The 23,825-nt window shown below is 42.0% G+C and overlaps 1 protein-coding gene across 6 annotated transcripts in view; it reads left to right on the top strand.

The window, feature by feature from the left end:
• Nucleotides 1-23,825, top strand: part of LOC140200336 (F-box/WD repeat-containing protein 11) — a 279,942-nt gene that overhangs the window by 126,882 nt on the left and 129,235 nt on the right. For all 6 annotated transcript variants that reach the window (XM_072263523.1, XM_072263522.1, XM_072263527.1 and 3 more), the window contains 2 exons: nucleotides 19,713-19,899; nucleotides 21,465-21,555. In XM_072263523.1, the coding sequence (XP_072119624.1) occupies nucleotides 19,713-19,899; nucleotides 21,465-21,555 (278 nt within the window). The remainder of the gene's footprint in view (nucleotides 1-19,712; nucleotides 19,900-21,464; nucleotides 21,556-23,825) is intronic.

Genomic DNA, 23,825 nt, shown 5'->3' on the forward strand with positions numbered 1-23,825 from the left:
TTTACTGGCATAATTTACATATTACTATTCAACTATTTATGGTTCTATTGCTATTTATTATTTATGGTGCAACTGTAACGAAAACCAATTTCCCCGGGATCAATAAAGTTTGACTATTACTATGACTACGACTATCCTCCACATCCTTCTCTTTGATAAATACCGATGCACAGAACCCATTTAGGACCTCGCCCAGATTCCTAAAACTATATATACTTCCTTTATCATCTTCACTAAATTCACCATCTCAACATCCAAAGTTCTTTTACATTGGAAAGGGTACAGAGGAGATTTACCAGGATGCTGCCTGGTTTAGAGAGTATGCATTATGATCAGAGATTAAGAGAGCTAGGGCTTTACTCTTTGGAGAGAAGGAGGATGAGAGGAGACATGATAGAGGTGTACAAGATAATAAGAGGAATAGATAGAGTGGATAGCCAGCGCCTCTTCCCCGGGGCATCACTGCTCAATACAAGAGGACATGGCTTTAAGGTAAGGTGTGGGAAGTTCAAGGGGGATATTAGAGGAAGGTTTTTTACTCAGAAAGTGGTTGGTGTGTGAAATACACTGCCTGAGTCAGTGGTGGAGGCAGATACACTAGTGAAGTTTAAGAGACTACTAGACAGGTATATGGAGGAATTTAAGGTGGGGGCTTATATGGGAGGCAGGGTTTGAGGGTCGGCACAACATTGTGGGCTGAAGGGCCTGTACTGTGCTGTACTATTCTATGATGATGTATGATTCTATGATTTTACCTTGCCATCTTTGTCCTCCTTATTGGAATGTACTTGTCCGTACTCTGCACAGTTGGTCTTTAAACATCCTCCACGTGTCTGATGTGGACTTGCCTAAAACAGCTGTTCCCAATTAACTCTCCCTAGTTCCTGCCTAATGTTCTCATAAGTTACCCTGGTCCAGTTTAATACTCTCCCACAAGGCCCATACTTATCCTTATATTTAGCTATTTTAAATTTTAAGGAGTGGTAATTTAGCTATCTTAAATTTTAAGGAATGGTGATATAAATGAGCTGGTTGAATGGTAACGCAACAACAACATTGCATTCGGCAACAACAAGACCAAGGAACTGATTGTGGACTTCGGAAAGTAGGAGTTGTGAGAGTACCTATTGAGGGATCAGTAGTGGAAAAGGTGAGCAGCTTCACATTCTTGGACGCCAACATCTCAGAGGAGGCTCTGCTTAATTAGGAGTATGAGGAGATTTGGTATGTCTCTAGCAAGTTTTTATAGATGTGTACTGCAGTGTGTTCTGACTAGCTGTGGACCTCAACAGGTAGTGCTCCAAGAAAGTGGGGCCATCACTAAGGGGCTTCACCACTTGGCATATGGTTGTTCTTGCTACTACCATCAGGGAGGAGGTAGACCCACACTCAACAATTCAGAAACCGCTTTGCTATCAGATTTTTGAAATGTTCCATGAATGTTCTTTGTTACTCCTTTTGTGCTCTATATATTTTTGTAATTTATGGTAACTTTATGTCTTTGGACAAAACAACAAATTTCACACGTCAGTAGTAGTAAATCAGATTTTGAATTATTGTGCGTTATCTGTAGAATTGCCTTATCTTCCCTGTTGGCTGTTGTTGAAGTTGACTTCGTCTGTGTAAAGGTTTGCTGACAGCCCCTCGAGAGAAAAAAAGATCTTTTTCTGTATTGCTCTGGAATACAACTTATGTAGGTTTGTATGGAGAGATTTCAGTAGTCAGATGAAAGATCAGCAAACGGAAACAAAAGCAAACAACTGTAGTAGATGCTGGAAAGCTGAAACAGAAAATACTGGACAAGCTCAGCTAGTCAGGCAGCTTCTGTGGAAACAGAAATGGTTTATGTAAATCTGGCCAGCGTTTTCTGTTTTTGTTTGATGTTATTCCTCAGTGAAGGAAACATTGACACTAGAAATCTCCTGTGGTAGTTTTGATGTCAACTTACAGAACCGGACAAAAGCTTGATTTCATATTACTTCTATCAGTGCTGCACATCTAGCAAATACACCTCTTATAAATGCAACCTTAATCTATTATAATACACGAACATGCTCCTAGAGGCTGGAGTTTCAGGATTTTGACCCAGTATTGTCAAAGAAATGGTTAAGCACATGTCCCAAGTCATGTTGGCTTATGACATGCGACCCATGTCTCAGGAAGTGCAAATGACCTCCTGAGGTATTTTAAATAAGCAGATGTAAAATTGTGCATGCTGTGACAGTTGGACTGAATATTTGTGGTGTTCTATAGGATGCTAGTAAAGGGTCTGCTTTATCATGGATGGTATTGAATCCTTAAATATTGGGGTAAGTGTCTGCAGACAACTGGAGGCAATTCCTTCAGAGTTCTGACTTGCATTTGGGGAGTGTAACAGTGGGTTACCCTGTAGAATATTCTGATTCTGCTTTGCTATTACAGTCACAGCATTTATATTATAGAATAATTATAATGCAGAAGGAAGCCATTCAGCCCATTGAGATCATGTAAATTCCTTTTGGAATAGTCTAGTAGTTCCATTCCCATAGTTTTACTTTTGAGCCTGTAAATTATTTTTTCTTGTACCTATCCAATATGCAAGAGCAGTAACCAAAAGATAGTGGATTTACTTGACTGGCTCAGTTAGACTTTTGTTCAATGGTGACTTTCATTGGGAGATACAAGATGGAAATGGACTGTGACCCATTAAGTCCATGAAAACACCAAGTGCTCATTTAGTACTGTGTAAAAGTCTTAGGTTTTTAAATGATTTTTTTTAGATGTTATTTTCTTGATTCTGCATTGGTGTGTCAGTAGAAAAGAGCACATTTTAGAATTCCAGACGTACATTTTCCAAAAAAATTATATGTTACAGAGAGTTTTTTGTATTTTGTTAAAGAAGGTAACATTAATTACTAGAACACTTTTCAAATAAAAGCTTGATTACTTTGCAAGTATATAGGCCAGTGAATAATTACACAAAGATAACAAATAGGCTCTAATGATCAATGACATGAGTTGACTGAACTAAACGATTAACTGAAACAGAAATTTGTGTTGAAGGAATCAAACTGGGCAAAGGACAAACTAAAAGGTGAAGGTGTGGCAGCTGTGACAGTTTAACATTCAAATTATCAATTCATAGAAACATAGAAAATAGGTGCAGGAGTAGGCCATTCGGCCCTTCGAGCCTGCACCGCCATTTATTATGATCATGGCTGATCATCCAACTCAGAACACCGCCCCAGCCTTCCCTCTATACCCCCTGACCCCCGTAGCCACAAGGGCCATATCTAACTCCCTCTTAAATATAGCCAATGAACTGGCCTCAACTGTTTCCTGTGGCAGAGAATTCCACAGATTCACCACTCTCTGTGTGAAGAAGTTTTTCCTAATCTCGGTCCTAAAAGGCTTCCCCTCTATCCTCAAACTGTGACCCCTCGTTCTGGACTTCCCCAACATCGGGAACAATCTTCCTGCATCTAGCCTGTCCAATCCCTTTAGGATCTTATACGTTTCAATCAGATCCCCCCTCAATCTTCTAAATTCCAACGAGTACAAGCCCAGTTCATCCATTCTTTCTTCATATGAAAGTCCTGCCATCCCAGGAATCAATCTGGTGAACCTTCTCTGTACTCCCTCTATGGCAAGGATGTCTTTCCTCAGATTAGGGGACCAAAACTGCACACAATACTCCAGGTGCGGTCTCACCAAGGCCTTGTACAACTGCAGTAGTACCTCCCTGCTCCTGTACTCAAATCCTCTCGCTATAAATGCCAGCATACCATTCGCCTTTTTCACCGCCTGCTGTACCTGCATGCCCACTTTCAATGACTGGTGTATAATGACACCCAGGTCTCGTTGCACCTCCCCTTTTCCTAATCGGCCACCATTCAGATAATAATCTGTTTTCCTATTTTTGCCACCAAAGTGGATAACTTCACATTTATCCACATTAAATTGCATCTGCCATGAATTTGCCCACTCACCCAACCTATCCAAGTCACCCTGCATCCTCTTAGCATCCTCCTCACAGCTAACACTGCCACCCAGCTTCATGTCATCCGCAAACTTGGAGATGCTGCATTTAATTCCTTCATCCAAGTCATTAATATATATTGTAAACAACTCGGGTCCCAGCACTGAGCCTTGCGGTACCCCACTAGTCACCGCCTGCCATTCTGAAAAGGTCCCGTTTATTCCCACTCTTTGCTTCCTGTCTGCTAACCAACTCTCCACCCACACCAATACCTTACCCCCAATACCGTGTGCTTTAAGTTTGCACACTAATCTCCTGTGTGGGACCTTGTCAAAAGCCTTCTGAAAATCCAAATATACCACATCCACTGGTTCTCCCCTATCTAGTCTACTAGTTACATCCTCAAAAAATTCTATGAGATTCGTCAGACATGATTTTCCTTTGACAAATCCATGCTGGCTTTGTCCGATCATTTCACCATTTTCCAAATGTGCTGTTATCACATCCTTGATAACTGACTCCAGCAGTTTCCCCACCACCAACGTTAGGCTAACCGGTCTATAATTCCCCGGTTTCTCTCTCCCTCCTTTTTTAAAAAGTGGAGTTACATTAGCCACCCTCCAATCCTCAGGAACTAGTCCAGAATCTAACGAGTTTTGAAAAATTATCACTAATGCATCCACTATTTCTTGGGCTACTTCTTTAAGCACCCTGCGATGCAGACCATCTGGCCCTGGGGATTTATCTGTCTTCAATCCCTTCAATTTACCTAACACCACTTCCCTACTAACATGTATTTCGCTCACAACATGCACCACAACAAGAGTGAACATAACAACAAGACACCCTGCATCAGCAAGGTCTCTCCCAAGCAGAAATATTTTGACAGGTATTTCAAGATTTGCTATCCAAGTTCCTCTGAAGAAGCACAAAGAAACAGACAAGGTTGAGAACCAGAAATGCAGTGGTTGGACAGGGAAACTTGAGTGCTACAGATGAGAGATACATAAAACTGATGCTCCTTCTATGTTGGAAGAAGTCCAGCACTGCTATCAGCTTTGAACTCTCAGAAACCACTGGAACCCAAGTACACCCCTTTACAGTCCAGAGAAATCTTGTCAGAAGTGTTTTTCATGGAAAAGTTCCTGCCAAAAAGCCATTTCTCCGAAGTGAAAACAATGCCTATGCGCAAAAACACAAGAACTGGGGTGCTGAACAATGGCAGCAAGTGCTCTGGACTGATGAGTCAAAATTTGAAGAACTGAAGAGTGCTGCATAGATAAGTGGCAAACAGTGAAGTACGGTGGAGATTCCCTGCAGGTTTGCACCTGCATTTTTGCAAATGGAAATGGCGATCTGGTCAGAATTAATGGAAACCTCAATGCTGACAAGTACAAACAGATTCTCATCCATCATGCAATACCATCAGGGAGGCTTCAACTTCATTCTGCCGCAGGGAAATGACCCTAAGACACAGCCAAGGTAATAAAGAACTAGCTTCAGCGAAAAGAAGAACAAAAAGCTCTGTAACAATGGTATGGTCTTCAGAGCCCAGACCTCAATATCATTGAGGCTGTCTGGGAATATTTGGTGGGGTGGAGGGAGAGGAGGAGAGAAAGAGAAGCAAGCAAGACAGCCAGAGTCTACAGAAGAACTGTGGCAAGTTTTCTCTGGTTCTTGGAGCAGCTGATCAGCTGATTTTCCAAAAAAAACTGCAAAATTGTGTACCTAAGGGAATTGATGCAGTTTTAAATCCAAAGGGTAGTCACACTAAATATTGATTTGATTTAGGTTTCTTTTACTGCTTTTTGTTGTAAATTTATTGATATTTAGAAACTTTTCATTTTATTTGAAAATATCTTCGCTTTATAGCAATTTTTTTAAATATGTACCTAAGACTTGTACAATACTATATGTGAATAATTGATAATTCCATGATGATATTGCCTATGCAGTTAAAGTCAGATTATTGTTGGAGATTTCCACCATCTAGCACTTGTGTAGCACAAACGCTGCTTGCCATTTATATCCCAATCTTGAATGGTGCAACCTGATGTGAATATTTTGAGCATCTTTTTGTCTTTGTATATTGCATCTAATTTTTGTTTGAGATATCCATTTATGGTTAAGTTGCATTGTGGGGAATTGATCACTACTGAAACCGTAAATACAGTAACAATTATTTTGTTCTCCTTTACATGTGTGTACTGGAAATGTGGTTAAACAGTTTTGAATTGTGAATAAATGTAAAATCAGCTTTACTGCTTGATGTGAATGCAACTAATTAGACGTCTGACAATTGAGATGATAAGAAAAATTTTCCCATTGCATTGGGAGTTTCTTGTTCTTAATTTGCCCTTTTCACTTGGGATGAGAGCAGTTTTATTTATTTGTTTATTTGTTGAGATACAGTGCGGCCGTTTGAGTCACATCCCCCGGCAATCTTCTCATTAACCTTAGCCTAATCATGTGGCAATTTACAATGACCAATTAACCTACCAACCAGTACATCTTTGGACTGTGGGAGGAAACCGGAGCAGCTGGAGGAAACCCGTCTAGTCATGGGAAGAATGTACAAACTCCTTACAGTCGCAGTGGGAATTGAACTTGGTCACCTGTACTGTAAGATGTTGGGCTAACCACTACACTACCATGGAACCAGGAAGATTTGTGCACGTACAGAACTGTGGGTTTTTTCTTTCTGGTCCAATGTTGCCAAGATGGTGTCATGAACTGAAAATAAAGCAGCAATTTTGTGCCACCCATTACCACCATCACCCTCACCTTATAACGGGGGAAAGTGGTATTTGGCTCTGGCAACCTTGCTCTGAGGAACAAATAATAAAACCTCCCCATGCAGGTTTGGGATCATGCCTTGATATGGCAATGGATCATTGATAGCTTGTCTGGCACTGAAATGGAAAACAGTAATTTCATCAAGCTGAAGGAAGGAAGTTTGAGCGCAGTATGTCCTGCTAGCTACAAAAGCACTGTAGATTTGTATTAGCCAAAGGATTTTGACATTATAATGAATATAGCTATGTGTAGACTTTCAGCTCATTGCCTCTAGGATTACCATCAAACGTAGTGGTATTTAGGTGGGTTGTTCTCAATGTGATCTTTGAAAACATCTGGCATTGTTTGGCAACTTGACGTGCATTTGGAGAGTGTGTGTTGAACTGACTACGATGGAGTGCTAGTGGTGACAGGTCTGTTACTGTTGGTGCAATGACCAGGAATCATTCAAATGATGAATTAAGCATATGTTAAATCATTGAAGTAGTTTGGTTTTGTAGCAAAGTTTCTTGGAATGTGTTACTGTCAGTGGATTGGTGACAACACACTAATAGCAGCTGAATAAATCAAAAACTACTTTAATATTCAGTCTGTGATATACAGTGAGAAAATCCTGATGGAGATCACTGGAGAGCCCTAAAAGCAACATAAACCAGATTAAGACTGTGGTTAAGTTTGTTAGTGCTGGCAATCAATACAAAGCAAAATGAATGACTTTGAATTTATGTTTTACTGTTCATAGCCTTAGTGTTCCACAGCACTTTGCAGCCAGTTAAGTAGTGTTGAAGTGCAGTCTCTGCTGTAATGTAGGAAAGGTAACAGCCAAAGTTCCCTGAACACCAAAGAGAGATTTATTTTAATGGTCTTGATTGTGAGAGAGATTTTGCTTTGGATGTAGGGAGAACTTATCTGTTTCTTGAATGGTATCATGATATTTCTATATTCCCTTGCTAAATAATGTATTCCAGTTTTTGGACTCGCCTTGAACTCGCAACCTTCTAAATCTGTGCTGCGAATGTTGCCACAGAACTGTGCCTGATGTCAAAGACAGTCGCTATTACTTGTAGTCCTAGTATATTTGGTCCACTAGGAGCACTTTTGCTTCATAAAACTTGTTAGACTGCGCTAAGGTGTATAGCAATTGAAAAGCAAAATTTCTAAACATTATAAAGCTGAAAATTAAAACAGAAAATGTTGTAAACGTTCTCCCTGACCTGCTGAGTACCTTCAGTGCTCTTTTGTTTTTTCATAAGAAGCTAAGCAGGTGTTTAGAAACACCTGTCTAGTTTCTTAAGGGAAAAAAAGTTGAAAATGTATATTCTGCACATATGTTTAATTACATTCAATTCACTGGATACATGGCAGTGTTTTGTGTTACAGGCAAGTTTCCCCCTATGCCAGCTCTGATCATAAATGTATCGCTTTATTCCATTCTACCCCATCCACACCGTTTATTGCATTTCCCTAAAATGTTCCCATGCCAATCAATTTAACTTTGTGTCATTGTGAGTTTCACACTATAATCAGATATTGAGTGAGTTCCTCGGTTAATGGTAGGGGTCCTTGGGGTAAAAAGATGGGGACCCCTATCTTATTGACCATTAATATATCTAAAAGCAAGTTCTGGTCCTAAGAAATGGTTCAATGTCAATGCAAAAAAGTTATGCTGAAATAAAAGATCTTATTGAATGGCAAGTGGTGTCAAGGAGACAAATGAAGATGTTGGAATCTGGAGCACTGAATTTTCTCCTCTCACACACTCGCCCACCCACCTAATTTTCTTCTTCCTTTGTTAACTTCTGTTATCCCCCTCTTCAAGGGAGGTGTATGGAGGGATATGGTCCAGGTGCAGGTCAGTGGGACTAGGCAGAAAAGTGGTTCGGCACAGCCAAGAAGGGCCAAAAGGCCTGTTTCTGTGCTGTAATTAAACATTTTCCCAGGACTTGCTCTTTCTAACAAGATATAGCAGCACACTAATGTAGGATGTGGGACATTAATTATGATCCTATATGGGAAACTGGCATTTTGTACCTATCTGACTGAGCCAGAGGTTCTCAAATGTGGCAAATGGTAGGACCAGTAATATTGAAAATTTGTGGCTATCAAGAAAATGAATGCATATTGCTAGAGCAATTAAATACATTGTAGAAATAATACTGATTCTACTTGCAAATGGAATGCTACCCAGTTCTGGTGGGGGCATGTGTGTACTATGCGAATGGTGCACTTAGTGTTAGTTGGATAGGCAAGGCTAATTAGAGTTAGAGTCATACAGCATGGAAATGGGCCCTTTGGCTCAACTGTTCCATTCTAGCCACGATTCCCAAATAAGCTCGTCCCATTTACCCGTGTATCCCTCTAAACTAGCTGTCCCAACCTCTGGTCCAGGGACTCCTCAATTAATAGTAGGGGTCCATGGCATTAAAAAAAAGGTTGGGAATTCTTGTTCTGAACCTGTACCTGTCCAAGTAGCTTTTCACTAGGTACATTCAATGTCAGAGAAATGTATACAATATACATCCTGAAATTATTTTTTTTCGCAAACATCCATGAAAACAGAATACCCCAAAGAATGAATGACAGTTAAATGTTAAAACCTCAAAGCCCCCCCAAGCTCCCCCCACGCATAAGCAGCAGCAAAGTGACAACACCCCTCCCCCACCAGCAAAAAAGCATCTGCACCCTCCACAAAACACCTATAAAGATGGACTTACAGTACCCCAAAGACTACTGACAGACCATAGAGTTATTTTCCTTTAAGTGATAGCACAGAATGAAATAGCAGTGATGTTTTGTTGAAATGGTATACCGTTTGACCAGAGCTTGAGTATTGTATATAGTTCTGTTAAAATAAAATATGATTGTACTGGAGAGGATGTAGAGAAATCTACTAGGGTGCTGCTAGAAATGGAAAATTGTAGCTACTGGGAAAATTTAGATAATCTGGGGTTGTTTTCATTGGTGCAGAGATGGGTAAGAGGAGACCCTATTGTGATTTACAAAATTACGTGAGCTGGAAAGGCACATTTCTCTTCACAAATGAGTTAAAAATGAGAAAATGGTGATCCCGAAAGGGAAATAGGGGCAGAAACCCCTATCAGGTTTAAAGGGGGCTTGAAGAGCAACATTTTCTGTACTGAGAGTGGGGGTATATGGAACAAACTGCAGAGAAAGTGGTATAAGTGCTTATAATTAGAAGATTTTAAAAGTCATTTGGGCAGGTGAATGAATAGGAATGTTTTAGATGGGTACGGGTGAACATAGAAGTTTACAGCACATTACAGGCCCTTTGGCACATAATGTTGTGCTACTCTAGAAACTGCCTGGACTTTACCTAGCGCATAGCTCTCTATTTTTCTAAGCTCCACGTACCTATCTAAGAGGCTTTTCTTAAAAGACCCTGTTGAAATGTAGGTAGATGGGACTAGATCCAGAAGATAGCTCATCTACATGAATTAAGTTAAGCTGAAGGATCTGTTTCTGTGCTGTATAACTGACTATAAGCAGTACTTGATAGATACTTTATTGATCCCACAGGAAGTTACAGTAGCATTACAAGTGCACAGGTATACAAATATTAGAGAGAAGTAAGAAATAATAAAAAGTAAGTTACCTTAAACAGTCTGACAGGAAGGGGTCATCATTTCCCCAGTTGTAAGTTGACTCATTATAGAGCTTAATGGCCAAGGGTATGAATGATCTCATATAGTGCTCTTTGGAGCAGCACAGTTATCTTGGTTGATTACTAAAAGTGCTCCTCTTTTCGGCCAAGGTGGCATGCAGAGGGTGAGAAACATAGTCCAGAATTGCCAGGATTTTCCGTGGAGCCCTTTGATCTACCACAGCCTCCAGTGTGATTTCAAAAACAGAGCCAGCCTTTCTAATCAATTTATTGAGCCTGTTGGCATCACCCGTGTTGATACCATTGCCCCAGCACACCACTGCATAGAAGAATTTACTGGTGACAGCATACTGACAGAACATATGAAGGAGAGGCCTGCATACTCTAAAGGACCTCAGTCTCCTCAGGAAGTAGAGGCGACTATGGCCCTTCTTGTACACAGCCTCTGTGTTGGTGCTCCACTCAAGTCTGTCATCCAGGTGCACCCCCAGGTACTTGTAGGTCCTCGCCATATTCACATCCTCACCATCAATAGTAACACAGGGCGGTGGATTTAATGCTGGAAGATGGGATTAGGCTGGGTAGTTACTATTCAGCTGGCTAAGGTACTTCTGGGTAAGTGACTTAAATTTTCTATGACACAGTTTCAAATGGCCAGGTTCATAAATCTTAAGTAAAGACAGTAAGTTCAACTGTATCTGTAAAAGCAAAGACAGATTTGTTTCAGATGTAGAAACTGAAAGTGTGTTTTAGAAGGTGGCAAGAACTTTTGTCAGCTGGTTAAATAACCTGTATACTGTTTCATTACAAAATAAGTTGGTTTATTTCATAGGCGATTCTATGGTAGACAACTCTTATGCATTGCAGTGTCCATGTTCTATAGGCTAATCTAATATCCAGGGACACTCTTTGTCAATTAAAAAAAATCCTCCTTGAGGGCTTCATGCAAAATAAGTTCAAATTAATTGGTCAAAAGAGGAAAGCCGACTTCTTCCATGAACTTTCCAAATGGAGGAGGAGGAAGCAGGCTTCTTGGTTACAGCAGGATGTGGGTTCAGTTTTACTTGAGCCTGTTTGCAGCACAGGTTAATAGAGATTGATTACTATTATCATCATTTTTTGTGCACCACAGCCCCAAAGAGACAACGGGTTGCGTAGAGGGAGAGAGTTTAAAATGAGTGACTGGGGGCAGTCGTCACTGTGTGTGCCACAGTTCCCAAGGAGACCCTGGATTGTGTATACTTAGGCACTTGACAAGATCCAATAAAAAGGTCAGGTTTAAGCGGAGTGGCCATTGTGTAAGAGGGTGGGGGTTGAGGCTTTGGCTCATCGAGGATTATGAGAGGTGTAGGCACATTTAGAACTGTGGGGATACCAGGCAGGATAGTGAAATGCTTCTCTTGCAGGATGTGGGAAAGCAGGGAGACCTGCAGTGTTCCTAATGATTACACCTGCAGGAAGTGCATCCAGCTGCAGCTTCTAACAGACTGTGTTAAGGAGCTGGAGCTGGAATTGAATGAACACTGGATCATTCAGGGGGCTGAGGAACATACAGGGAGGTAGGACATGGTTAACTGGGTGACCATCAGGAGGGGTAAAGGGGTTCGGCAGCCAGTACAGAGTACCCCTGTGGGCGTTCCCCTCAGCAACAGGTATACCATTTTGGATACTGTTGGGGAGATGACCTAGCAGATGAAAGCCACAGTGGTCAGGTCTCTGGCACTGTGGCTCAGAAGGGATGGGGGAGAAGAGGCAAGCTGTAGTGATGGGGGACATTTTGGTTAGGGGAACAGAAAGGAGGTTCTGTCGAGTAGAACGAGATACCCAGATGACAAATGAGAAAATCTGCAGATGCTGGAAATCCAAGCAACACACAATACTGGAGGAACTCAGCAGGCCAGGCAGCATCTGTGGAAAAGAGTACAGTCGCGTTTTGGGCTGACACCCTTCGGCAGGACTGGAGAAAAAAAGGCTGAGAAGTAGATTTTAAAGATGGGGGGAGGGGAGAGAGAAACCATAGAAACCACAGCACAGAAACAGGCCTTTTGGCCCTTCTTGGCTGTGCCGAATCATTTTCTGCACAGTCCCACTGACCTGCACACGGACCATATCCCTCCATACACCTCCCATCCATGTATCTGTCCAATTTATTCTTATATGTTAAAAAAGAACCCACATTTATCACCTCGTCTGGCAGCTCATTCCATACTCCCACCACTCTGTGTGTGAAGAGGCCCCCCCAATGTTCCCTTTAAACTTTCCCCCCTCACCGTTAACCCATGACCTCTGTTTTTTTTCTCCCCTTGCCTCAGTGGAAAAAGCCTGCTTGCATTCACTCTATCTATACCCATCATAATTTTATATACCTCTATCAAATCTCCCCTCATTCTTCTACGCTCCAGGGAATAAAGTCCTAACCTATTCAACCTTTCTCTGTAACTGAGTTTCTCAAGTCCCGGAACCATTTTTCCAGCTGGTCCAAGTCCCTCTGCAAGCTCTGAAAACTTTCCTCACTGTCTACTACACCTCCAATCTTTGTATCATCAGCAAATTTGCTGATCCAATTTACCACATTATCATCCAGATCATTGATATAGATGACAAATAACAATGGACCCAGCACTGATCCCTGTGGCACACCACTAGTCACAGGCCTCCACTTGGAGAAGCAATTCTGTACTACCAATCTTTGGCTTCTTCCATTGAGCCAATGTCTACTCCAATTTACCACCTCTCCATGTATACCTAGCGACTGAGTTTTCCTAACTAACCTCCCATGCGGGACCTTGTCAAAGACCTTACTGAAGTCCATGTAGACAATATCCACTGCCTTCCCCTCATCCACTTTCCTGGTAACCTCCTCGAAAAACTCCAATAGATTGGTCAAACATGACCTACCATGCACAAAGCCATGTTGACTCTCCCTAATAAGTCTCTGTCTATCCAAATGCTTGTAGATTCTGTCTCTTAGTACTCCCTCCAATAATTTACCTACTACCGATGTTAAACTTACTGGCCTATAATTTCCCAGATTACTTTTCATTCTTTTTTAAACAACGGAACAACATGAGCTACTCTCCAATCCTCCGGTACCTCACCTGTAGACAGTGACATTTTAAATATTTCTGTCAGGGCCCCTGCAATTTCAACACTATCTCCTTCAAGGTCCGAGGGAACACCCTGTCAGGTCCCGGGGATTTATCCACTTTAATTTTCCTCAAGACAGCAAGGACCTCCTCCTTTTAGATCTGTACAGTTTCCGTGATCTCACTACTTGTTTCCCTTAATTCCATAGACTTCATGCCAGTTTCCTTAGTAAATACAGATGCAAAAAAACCTACTTAAGATCTCCCCTATTTCCTTTGGTTCCGCACATAACCGACCACTCTCATCTTCAAGAGGACCAATTTTATCCCTTACAATCCTTTTGCTCTTAATATACCTGTAAAAGCTCTTTGGTAAACACAAGGTAAAAGGTGAAACCTGAAGTGGGCGGGATGAAGTAAAGAGCTGGGGAACTGATTGGTGAAAGAGATGCAGGGCTGGAGAAGGGGGAGTCTGAGAGAAGAGTGCAGAAGCCATGGATGAAAGAAAATGGGGGAGGGTGATGGGCGGTCAAGAATATAATGTGAGCGAGGGGGATGAACGCTGCCCTCAACTGCATTCCCTCCATTTCACGCATGTCTGCCTTCATTCCACTCTCGCGCCACCCTACCTCTTGTCCTCACCTACCACTGCACCATCATCTGCATCCAATATATAATTCTCTGCAGCTACCGCCATCTCCAACAGGATCCCATCACCTAGCACATCTTTCTCTCCCCCCACTTTGTGCTTTCCACAGGGATTTCTTCCTACGCAATTCCCTTGTCTATTTGTCCCTCCCCACTGATTTCTTTCCTGGCACTTATCCTTGTTGCACCTGCCCCTACACTTCCTCCCTCACTACCATTCAGGGCCCCAAACTGTCCTTCATGGTGAGGCAATACTTCACCTAGAAATCTGTTGGGGTCATGTACTGTGTCCAGTGCTCCTGATGGGGCCTCCTGTATATCGGTGAGACCCGACGGAGATTGGGAGACCACTTCGACCGAGCACCTATGCTCTGCCCACTGGAAAAAGCGGGATCTCCCAGTGGCCACCCATTTTAATTCCACTTCCCATTCCAATATGTCTATCCATGGCCTCTTCCACAGTTGTAATGAGGCCACAATTAGGTTGGAGGACCAACACCTTACATTCCATCTGGATATTTCTCGAACTTTTGGTAATCACCCCCCCCCCCCATCCTCTTTTCCCCTCTCACCTTTTCTCCTTGCCTGTCCATCACCTCCCTCTGGTGTTCCTCCCCCAATTTCTTTCTTCCATAGCCTTCTGTCCTCTCTTCTATCAGACTCCCCCATGTCCAGCCCTGTATCTCTTTCACCAATCAACTTCCCAACTCTTCTTCATTCCTCCCCCTTCAGGTTTCACCCATCACCTTGTGTTTCTCTCTTCCCTCCCCCCACCTTTTAAATCTACTCCTCAGCATTTTTTCTCCAGTCCTGCCGAAGGGGCTTGGCCCAAAATATCGACGGTACTCTTTTCCATTGATGCTGCCTGGCCTGTTGAGTTCCTCCAGCACTTTGTGAGATTCCCAGATAGTTGTTGCCTCCTGGGCCAGGGACATCTCAGATTGAGTCCACAGGATCCTTAAGTGGGAGGGCGAACAACCAGAGGTTGTGGTCCACGTCAGTACCAATGGGTAGTATGAATTACGAGGTCTTGCAAAGTGAATTCAGGGAGTTAGGAGCTAAGTTAAAGGACAAGGGCCTCCAATTCTGATCTCAGAACTGCTACCTATGCCATGTGATAAGCCACAGATAGGAAGATCATATAGTTTAGCACGTGGCTAAGGAGTTGGTGCGGGGGGTGCGGAGGGCTTCAGATTTTTCTATCATTGGGCTCTCTTCCAGAAAGGAGGGACATTCACATTGGACAGTTCGCGCCTGAACTGCAGGGGGATGAATATCCTATGGGATATGTTTGCTAGTGCTGCACTGGGGCAGGGTTGGGGTGGGGTTGGTGTTGGGAACTGGAGCACCAGAGCAGACCTGGGGAGTAGTTGTGGAGGAAAAATATTGTTAAGCTTACATACAAAGTAAGGAATCAAAAGGACAAGCATGATGGGACTAATGTTCTGAGCTGCATATATTTCAAAGCAAGGAGTATCATAGGAAAGGCAGATGAGCTTAGGGCATGGATCAGCTGGTGGAATTATGGCATTGTAGCCATTAGTTAGACTTGGTTGCAAGAAGGGCAGAACTGGCAGCTTAATGTTCCTGCATTCCGTTGTTTTTGACGTGATAGAGCGGGAGGGATTAAAGGGGGAGGGACGGCATTTCGAGTCAAGGAAAATGTTTTGGCAGTGCTCAGTCAGGACAGACTGGGGAGCTCATCTAATGAGGCTTTATGGGTAGAACAGAGGAAGAAGAAAGGTATGAGTACATTAATGGGATTATATTGTAGACCACCCAACAGTCCGTGGGATTTAGAGGACCAAATTTGTTGAGAATGCAGACTTTTGCAAGGAACAAGGTGGTGATAGTAGGTAATTTTAACTTTGCATGTATTGACTGGGTCTCCCATACTGTAAAAGGCTGGATAGGAAAGAGTTTGTCAAAGGTGTTCAGTAGAGTTTCCTTTATTGTAGTACATAGAAGCCCAACTAGAGAGAATGTAGACTAGAACTCTTGTGAGGGAATGAGACAGCAGGAGACAGAAGTTCGTATAGGTCAACACTTTGTATCAAGTGATCATAATGCCATCTAGTGATCAAGGTAGTTATGGAAAAAGATAGGTCTGGTCCACAGGTTGAGATTCTAAATTGGAGAAATGCCAATTTAGATAGTATTAGAAAGGATGTAGCAAGCATAAATTGGGAAAGGTGTAGCTGGCAAGTGGGAGGCTTCAAGCGAAATTTTGAGAGTTCAGAGTTTGTATATTCCTGTCAGAATAAAAGGCAAGGATAACAGACTTATGGAACTGTAGTTTTCGAGAGATATTGAGGCCCTGGTTAAGAAAAAGGAGGTGGTGCATAGCAGACAGAGGCAGGTAGGAACAAATGAGGTACTTGAGTATAAGAAATGCAAGAGAGCCTCCATCGACTCAGGTAGGAGCACATTGCACAGCTACTTTATTATCTCTGCAGCGAGCAACTCGCTGATGGTGTAGACCTGCAGCCCTTTGAGTTCTTAACATGTAGCAGAATCTTGTGATCATTAGACGTACGTTTATGTAAAAACAGAAGCATCTTTTGTCGACCCTGTAGAAGCTGCTGTGACTAGTCGCGCCACCATCTTGCCAGAATGAGAAGCAGTTGGCAAGGAAGGCAAGGTGTACAAATTACAGTGGCATGCAAAATGTTCGGGCATCCCCGGTCAAAATCTCTGTTACTGTGAATAGCTAAGCGAGTAAAAGGCATAAAGTTAAAGATGACACATTTCCTTAATATTTTAAGCAAGATTACTTTTTTTATTTCCATCTTTTACAGTTTCAAAATAACAAAAAAAGAAAAGGGCCCGAAGCAAAAGTTTGGGCACCCTGCATGGTCAGTACTTAGTAACACCCCCTTTGGCAAGTATCACAGCTTGTAAACGCTTTCTGTAGCCAGCTAAGAGTCTTTCAATTCTTGTTTGGGGGATTTTTGCCCATTCTTCCTTGCAAAAGGCTTCTAGTTCTGTGAGATTCTTGGGCCGTCTTGCATGCACTGCTCTTTTGAGGTCTATCCACAGATTATCGATGATGTTTAGGTCAGGGGACTGTGAGGGCCATGGCAAAATCTTCAGCTTGCGCCTCTTGAGGTAGTCCATTGTGGATTTTGAGGTGTGTTTAAGATCATTATCCCGTTGTAGAAGCCATCATCTTTTCATCTTCAGCTTTTTTACAGACGGTGTGATGTTTGCTTTCAGAATTTGCTGGTATTTAATTGAATTCATTCTTCCCTCTACCGATGAAATGTTCCCTGTGCCACTGGCTGCAGCACAAGCCCAAAACATGATCGATCCACCCCCGTGCTTAACAGTTGGAGAGATGTTCTTTTCATGAAATTCTGCACATTTTTTCCTCCAAACATACCTTTTCTCATTGCGGCCAAAAAGTTCTATTTTCACTTCATCAGCCTACAGGACTTGTTTCCAAAATGCATCAGGCTTGTTTAGATGGTCCTTTTCAAACTTCTGACACTGAATTTTGTGGTGAGGACGCAGGAAAGGTGTTCTTCTACACAAAATAATCTGCAGATGCTGGGGTCAAAGCAACACTCACAACACGCTGGAGGAACTCAGCAGGTCGGGCAGCATCCGTGGAAAAGATCAGTCAACGTTTTGGGCCGGAACCCTTCGTCAGGACTGAAGAGGGAAGGGGCAGAGGCCCTATAAAGAAGGTGGGGGAGGGTGGGAAGGAGAAGGCTGGTAGGTTCCAGGTGAAAAACCAGTAAGGGGAAAGAAAAAGGGGTAGGAGAGGGGAAGCAGGGAGGTGATAGGCAGGAAAAGTGAAGGAGGAATAGGGGAAAACACAATGGATAGTAGAAGGAGGTGGAACCATGATGGAGGTGATAGGCAGCTGGGGGAGGGGGCAGAGTGGAATAGAGATAGGGAAGGGAGGGGGAGGGAATTACCAGAAGTTGGAGAATTCTGTGTTCATACCAAGGAGCTGGAGACTGCCTAGACGGCCATACATGGCCTCCTGTACTGCCATGATGAGGCTAAACTCAGGTTGGAGGAGCAACACTTCATATACCATCTAGGTAGTCTCCAGCCCCTTACTGGTTTTTCACCTGGAACCTACCAGCCTTCTCCTTCCCACTCTCCCCCCCACCTTCTTTATAGGGCCTCTGCCCCTTCCCTCTTCTGTCCCGATGAAGGGTTTGGGCCCAAAATGTTGACTGATCTTTTCCACGGATGCTGCCTGACCTGCTGAGTTCCTCCAGCGTGAAAGGTTTTCTTCTGATGACTGTTCCATGAAGGTCATATTTGTGTGGGTGTTGCTGCACAGTAGAACAGTGCACTACCATTCCAGAGTCTGCTAAATCTTCCTGAAGGTCTTTTGCAGTCAAAACAGGGGTTTTGATTTGCCTTTCTAGCAATCCCGCGAGCAGTTCTTTCAGAAAGTTTTCTTGCTCTTCCAGACCTCAACTTGACCTCCACCATTCCTGTTAACTGCCATTTCTTAATTACATTATGAATTGAGGACACAGCCACCTGAAAATGCTTTGCTATCTTCTTATAGCCTTCTCCTGCTTTGTGGGCATCATTTATTTTAATTTTTAGAGTGCTAGGCAGCTGCTTAGAGGAGCCCATGGCTGCTGATTGTTGGGACAAGGTTTGAGGAGTCAGGGTATTTATAAAGCTTTGAAATTTGCATCACCTGGCCTTTCCTAACGATGACTGTGAACAAGCCATAGCCCTAACAAGCTAATTAAGGTTTGAGACTGTGGTAAAAGTTATCTGAGAGCTCAAATCCCTTGGGGTGCCCAAACTTTTGCATGGTGCTCCTTTCCTTCTTTTACATTGTACAAAACAAAAATAATACACTAATCTTGCTTAAAATGTTGAAAAGAATGTTTCATCATTAACTTTATGACTTTCAGAGATCAGTTCATCTTCTACTCACTTAACTATTCACAGTAACAGAAATTTTGACCAGGGGTGCCCAAACTTTTGTGTGCCACTGTATGAAGGGTATTTAGGGTATTTTTGAATGAGACTGCAACTGGAGGTCATGGGTTAAGGGTGAAAGATGAAATGTTTAAGGGGAACATAAGAAGCATTGTCACTCAGGGTGGTGAAAGTGAAATGAGCTGCCATTACAAGTGGTGGATGTCGGGTCAATTTAAACATTTTAGATAAATTTACTAAGATACATGGATTAGAGGGGTATGGCCCAGGTGCAGGTCAATGGGACTAGGCACATTAATGTTTCAGCAAAGACCAGATGGATTGGAGGGCCAGCTTCTCTGTTCTATAGCTGTCATCACTTTTTTTTGCAGGTTTTCTGTTTGACATTTTCTGTTCCATGAGTTGAGCCCTGGGATGATGAAGTTAATTTTGTGTTCCAATGTAGATTAACAAATGTGAAACTGTCAGTTATTGAAATTGTCATTGTGACTGAATATACAGCACATTTCAAATGTAGCCACTATACCATGAAGTTGTGACTAGTGGGTAGCAGTCGAGAGCAATGATGAAGAAAAGAATTCATGATATAAATTTTTATTCGCATTAAAATGTCTTAATTAAAGATGTTAATTACTGGACTGCTCCTTAATTGATGTGCTTTTCTCAAATGTGTTTGCAGCCCAAGGATTGGACCACATAGCAGAAAACATTCTATCATACCTGGATGCCAAGTCACTGTGTGCTGCTGAGGTGGTGTGCAAAGAATGGCAGCGGGTAATTGGTGAGGGAATGCTGTGGAAGAAGCTCATTGAAAGAATGGTACGCACGGACCCACTGTGGAGGGGACTTGCAGAGAGGAGGGGATGGTGAGTTCAGACAGCATGCAGTAAACATTTTGTAGCGCATTGTTCAAAGTGGCTGGTCATGAAATACTTATGACTGGTAATTATGGCTATACATTGGAATTTCCTTCCCCGACCTCTATCTCCCTTCTAACACTTTCCTTGAAATGAGAAGTTTGTTTGGTCGTCAGAGGGTGGCTTGGTGTCAAGCACATGGTTTGTGGGTTGAACACAAGTAGATCAGATTATAAGGACATACCCAAATAAGGGTCTTTGCTGTGAAAAAAATATAGTTAATGGGATGGGTTTTAATGGTCTAGATTACTAACCTTTTCCTCCAGATTTCATTTTATTAACTGAATTTAAAATCACTGGCTGTTATGGTGAGATTTAAACTTGGCTTTGGTTCATTTTATTAGTGTCCCCCGTATTATTCTATTATTAGTACCACCCCCCTCCCAACCCCCACCTTCCATACCATTCTGTTTTTTGGTTAATAAAATTAGAAAGTGACATCTCTGCTAATGTCAAAATATTTTGTTTGAATTGCTGTAGGTACTGTTTACCTGCTGAGGCAAGGAGTATATGACCAGAAAAATCCTGCTAAAGCCACATTCATCATGAATTTGGGCACACTTTGAATACTGCATGCAGTTCTGGCTCCCACATTCTACAAAAAAATGTGATGGCATGAAAGGGAGTTTAGCAGAGATGGACAGGTTACTTGAGGATAGATTGAAAGCCTAAGGGGCAGAGAAAGCCAAGCAGAGATTTAATGAAGATTTATGAAATTGAGGAGCATGTGCAGTGATTGGAAAAGATGTATTTCCCTTGGATGTCAGTGACTGAATGATATAACTTAAATACGTTAGAATTGCAGAAAAAGACAAATGGCTCTGGAACTTAGTCTGAAAGGCTAGGTGCAGAAACCCTCAGCGTACTTAATAATTTTCTTGATGAACATTTGATGTGTTGTAATCTAGAAGGCAAAAGATTTTGGTCTCAGAAGCAAAAGTTTTGTGAGGAGACTGGCTAGGGTAAATGGTGAGAAAATGGTTCCTTTGGTTCGGGGAAGGGAGAATCAAAATCAAGGAGACATGGTTTCAGGATAAGGGAGTCATCCATTTAACCCTGGATCCTTTTTTTTGTTAATTTCAGTCCATAAACCAACATAGATCCAGACCAATTTTGTAACTATCATTGTGAAGTAACACTGAACGATATCAGTGCTTCTAAACTGCTAAAAATGCTTAAGGTACTGCGAACTCTTGTGTGACACCAGCATGTAATTTCAGTCCGCAAGTGACTGGTGATTTGCTATTGCTTTGAGTAGAGTTTGTCTGTCTTCAACTTGGGGAAAAGAACACAACTAGGGGTTTCCAATATAGGGTCCTCAGACCCCTTGGTTAATTATAGGGGTCCATGGGATAAAAAACATTGAGAACCCCAAAAGTATGGTCACTACTCATTAACTGGTCCATTACAACTCCGACTTCCAAATTCCTCCTGCTATTAAATGAACTCAAACAAATGCCAGCAATACATCAAACTTTGCAAGCAATAAACATGTTTGTGTTTTTCATTTTCAGGGAACAATACCTGTTCAAAAATAGGCCTGCAGATGGTCCACCAAATTCATTTTACAGAGGATTATACCCAAAGATCATCCAGGATATAGAGGTATGGTTATCCAAATTAAGGACTGTATGTGAAAACATGGGGAATGTTCTCAATTTCTTTATGATCTAAATTTGTGATGGGATATTGAATTTTGAATGCTGTACAATACTTCTGCAGGTTTTGGTATTCCTAATGTATTATATTGTGCTATCAATGTTGCTTGCCACTTAGTCCTTTTTGTCTGGGTTTTTCCCCATGGTAGAGTTGATGCAGTAGTATAGTTTGCTGGTATAGCAAGCTTACAATTTCTGGGACATTGTTTTCTACATATTTATGTATATTTAAGTCTTTATGTATACTTAAGGCAGAAGTTGATAGATTCTTGGTTGGGCAGGCCATGAAGGGATATGGGGAGAAGGCAGGAAACTGGGGCTGAGAGGAAAATTGGGTCAGCCATTTTGAAATGGTGGAGCAGACTTTATGGGCCAAATGGCCTAATTCTGCTCCTATATCTCATGGTCTTCTATTTTCTAATTGGGCTTTTGAGGGCAAGATTAGCTGATAATTCAGCATCAGGTTGGGGAGTGGCTTATTCTAATAGCCAGCGCCAATGAAAAGGAACAGAAATACTGTTGTGATTAAAGTGGAAAAATACTATTTTGTAATGTTTTCTCAAGCACATGGTCTGTCTGAAATGAAGATGGAAACACATGACATATATTTCAAAATCAGCAAAGAAATAAATGGTTAACTTTTCAAACACTAACACAAGTCTGTCGTGTGGTGTTTGAAATCGCATATGGAGCAGCAATTGGGGATAGCCATCAAACTTCATTAGATGAAATCTGGGAAATGAATCTATGCTGTATACATTGCACATAGGTTCATATCTCACTGTACCCACACAGTACATGCTCGTTTTCTCCAACCTACCTACTCTTGCTTGCTTTGCTCTTTCTCTTTTTCCACTTTGGCCTGGTTTATCCTGACTTTCCTCATTCTGACTTGACAATTATGCCCCCTTCCGGCCCAACATTCACTGGAGTGTCCTGCACCCTTGAGCTGTTGTCATTCTCAGCCCTACCCTTGTCCCATGTTATCCCTTCCACACTTCGCTCCTCTGTGCTAGATGTCCTGGGATTGATGCTTGGATGCTTAACAGTGTAGTCATTAAACATCCAGCCAGCAAGAAAGGGTTGGTGGTATGATTAGCACTTCATAGCTCAAAGTCTGATTATATATTTTTTTACACCATGAATGGAAACTTATTTAATGAGTGCTGGGTGGTACCTCCTTCAGCTCTACCTGTCTTTGCAGAACAAACTTGGAGAGGTTCCAAACTGCATAAGTGTTAGTCCCAATCAATAAAAGGCTGATAACAGCTGTCTATGAAACTCTCCATCTGCATTTATTTGTCAGGTCAATCTGGCTTAAATAATTTTAAATAAACTTGTGTGTGATTTTACAAACACAGCTGTTGTCTGAAATGCTGTGTGAAATTTATTGTTCGGTTAAAGCAAATTAGCTTTGGCATGTGTTGTAAATACAAGTGAATGCATCTTATCCATAAGGAGGTACCTTGTAAAACATACATCTTTTATGATGTAGATAAACTTACAAACTCTTGATGTGGTTTTGTGATATTAACCAAGGTCTTTTTTGCTGCTATACTGACATTCCATAGAAACCATAGAAACTACAGCACAGAAACAGGCCTTTTGGCCCGTCTTGGCTGTGCCGAACCATTTTCTGCCTAGTCCCACTGACCTGCACACGGACCATATCCCTCCATACACCTCCCATCCATGTATCTGTCCAATTTATTCTTAAATGTTACAAAAGAACCCGCATTACCACCTCGTCTGGCAGCTCATTCCATACTCCCACCACTCTCTGTGTGAAGAAGCCCCCCACTAATGTTCCCTTTAAACCTTTCCCCCCTCACCCTTAACCCATGTCCTCTGGTTTTTTTTCTCCCCTTGCCTCAGTGGAAAAAGCCTGCTTGCATTCACTCTATCTATACCTATCATAATTTTATATACCTCTATCAGATCTCCCCTCATTCTTCTACGCTTCAGGGAATAAAGTCCTAACCTATTCAACCTTTCTCTGTAACTGAGTTTCTCAAGTCCCGGCAACATCCTTGTAAACCTTCTCTGCACTCTTTCAACCTTATTTATATTCTTCCTGTAATTTGGTGACCAAAACTGAACACAATACTCCAGATTTGGCCTCACCAATGCCTTATACAACCTCATCATAACATTCCAGCTCTTATACTCAATACTTCGATTAATAAAGGCCAATGTACCAAAAGCTCTCTTTACGAC

The sequence above is a fragment of the Mobula birostris genome, chromosome 7 (assembly GCF_030028105.1).
Source record: "Mobula birostris isolate sMobBir1 chromosome 7, sMobBir1.hap1, whole genome shotgun sequence".
NCBI classification, from domain to species: domain Eukaryota; kingdom Metazoa; phylum Chordata; class Chondrichthyes; order Myliobatiformes; family Myliobatidae; genus Mobula; species Mobula birostris.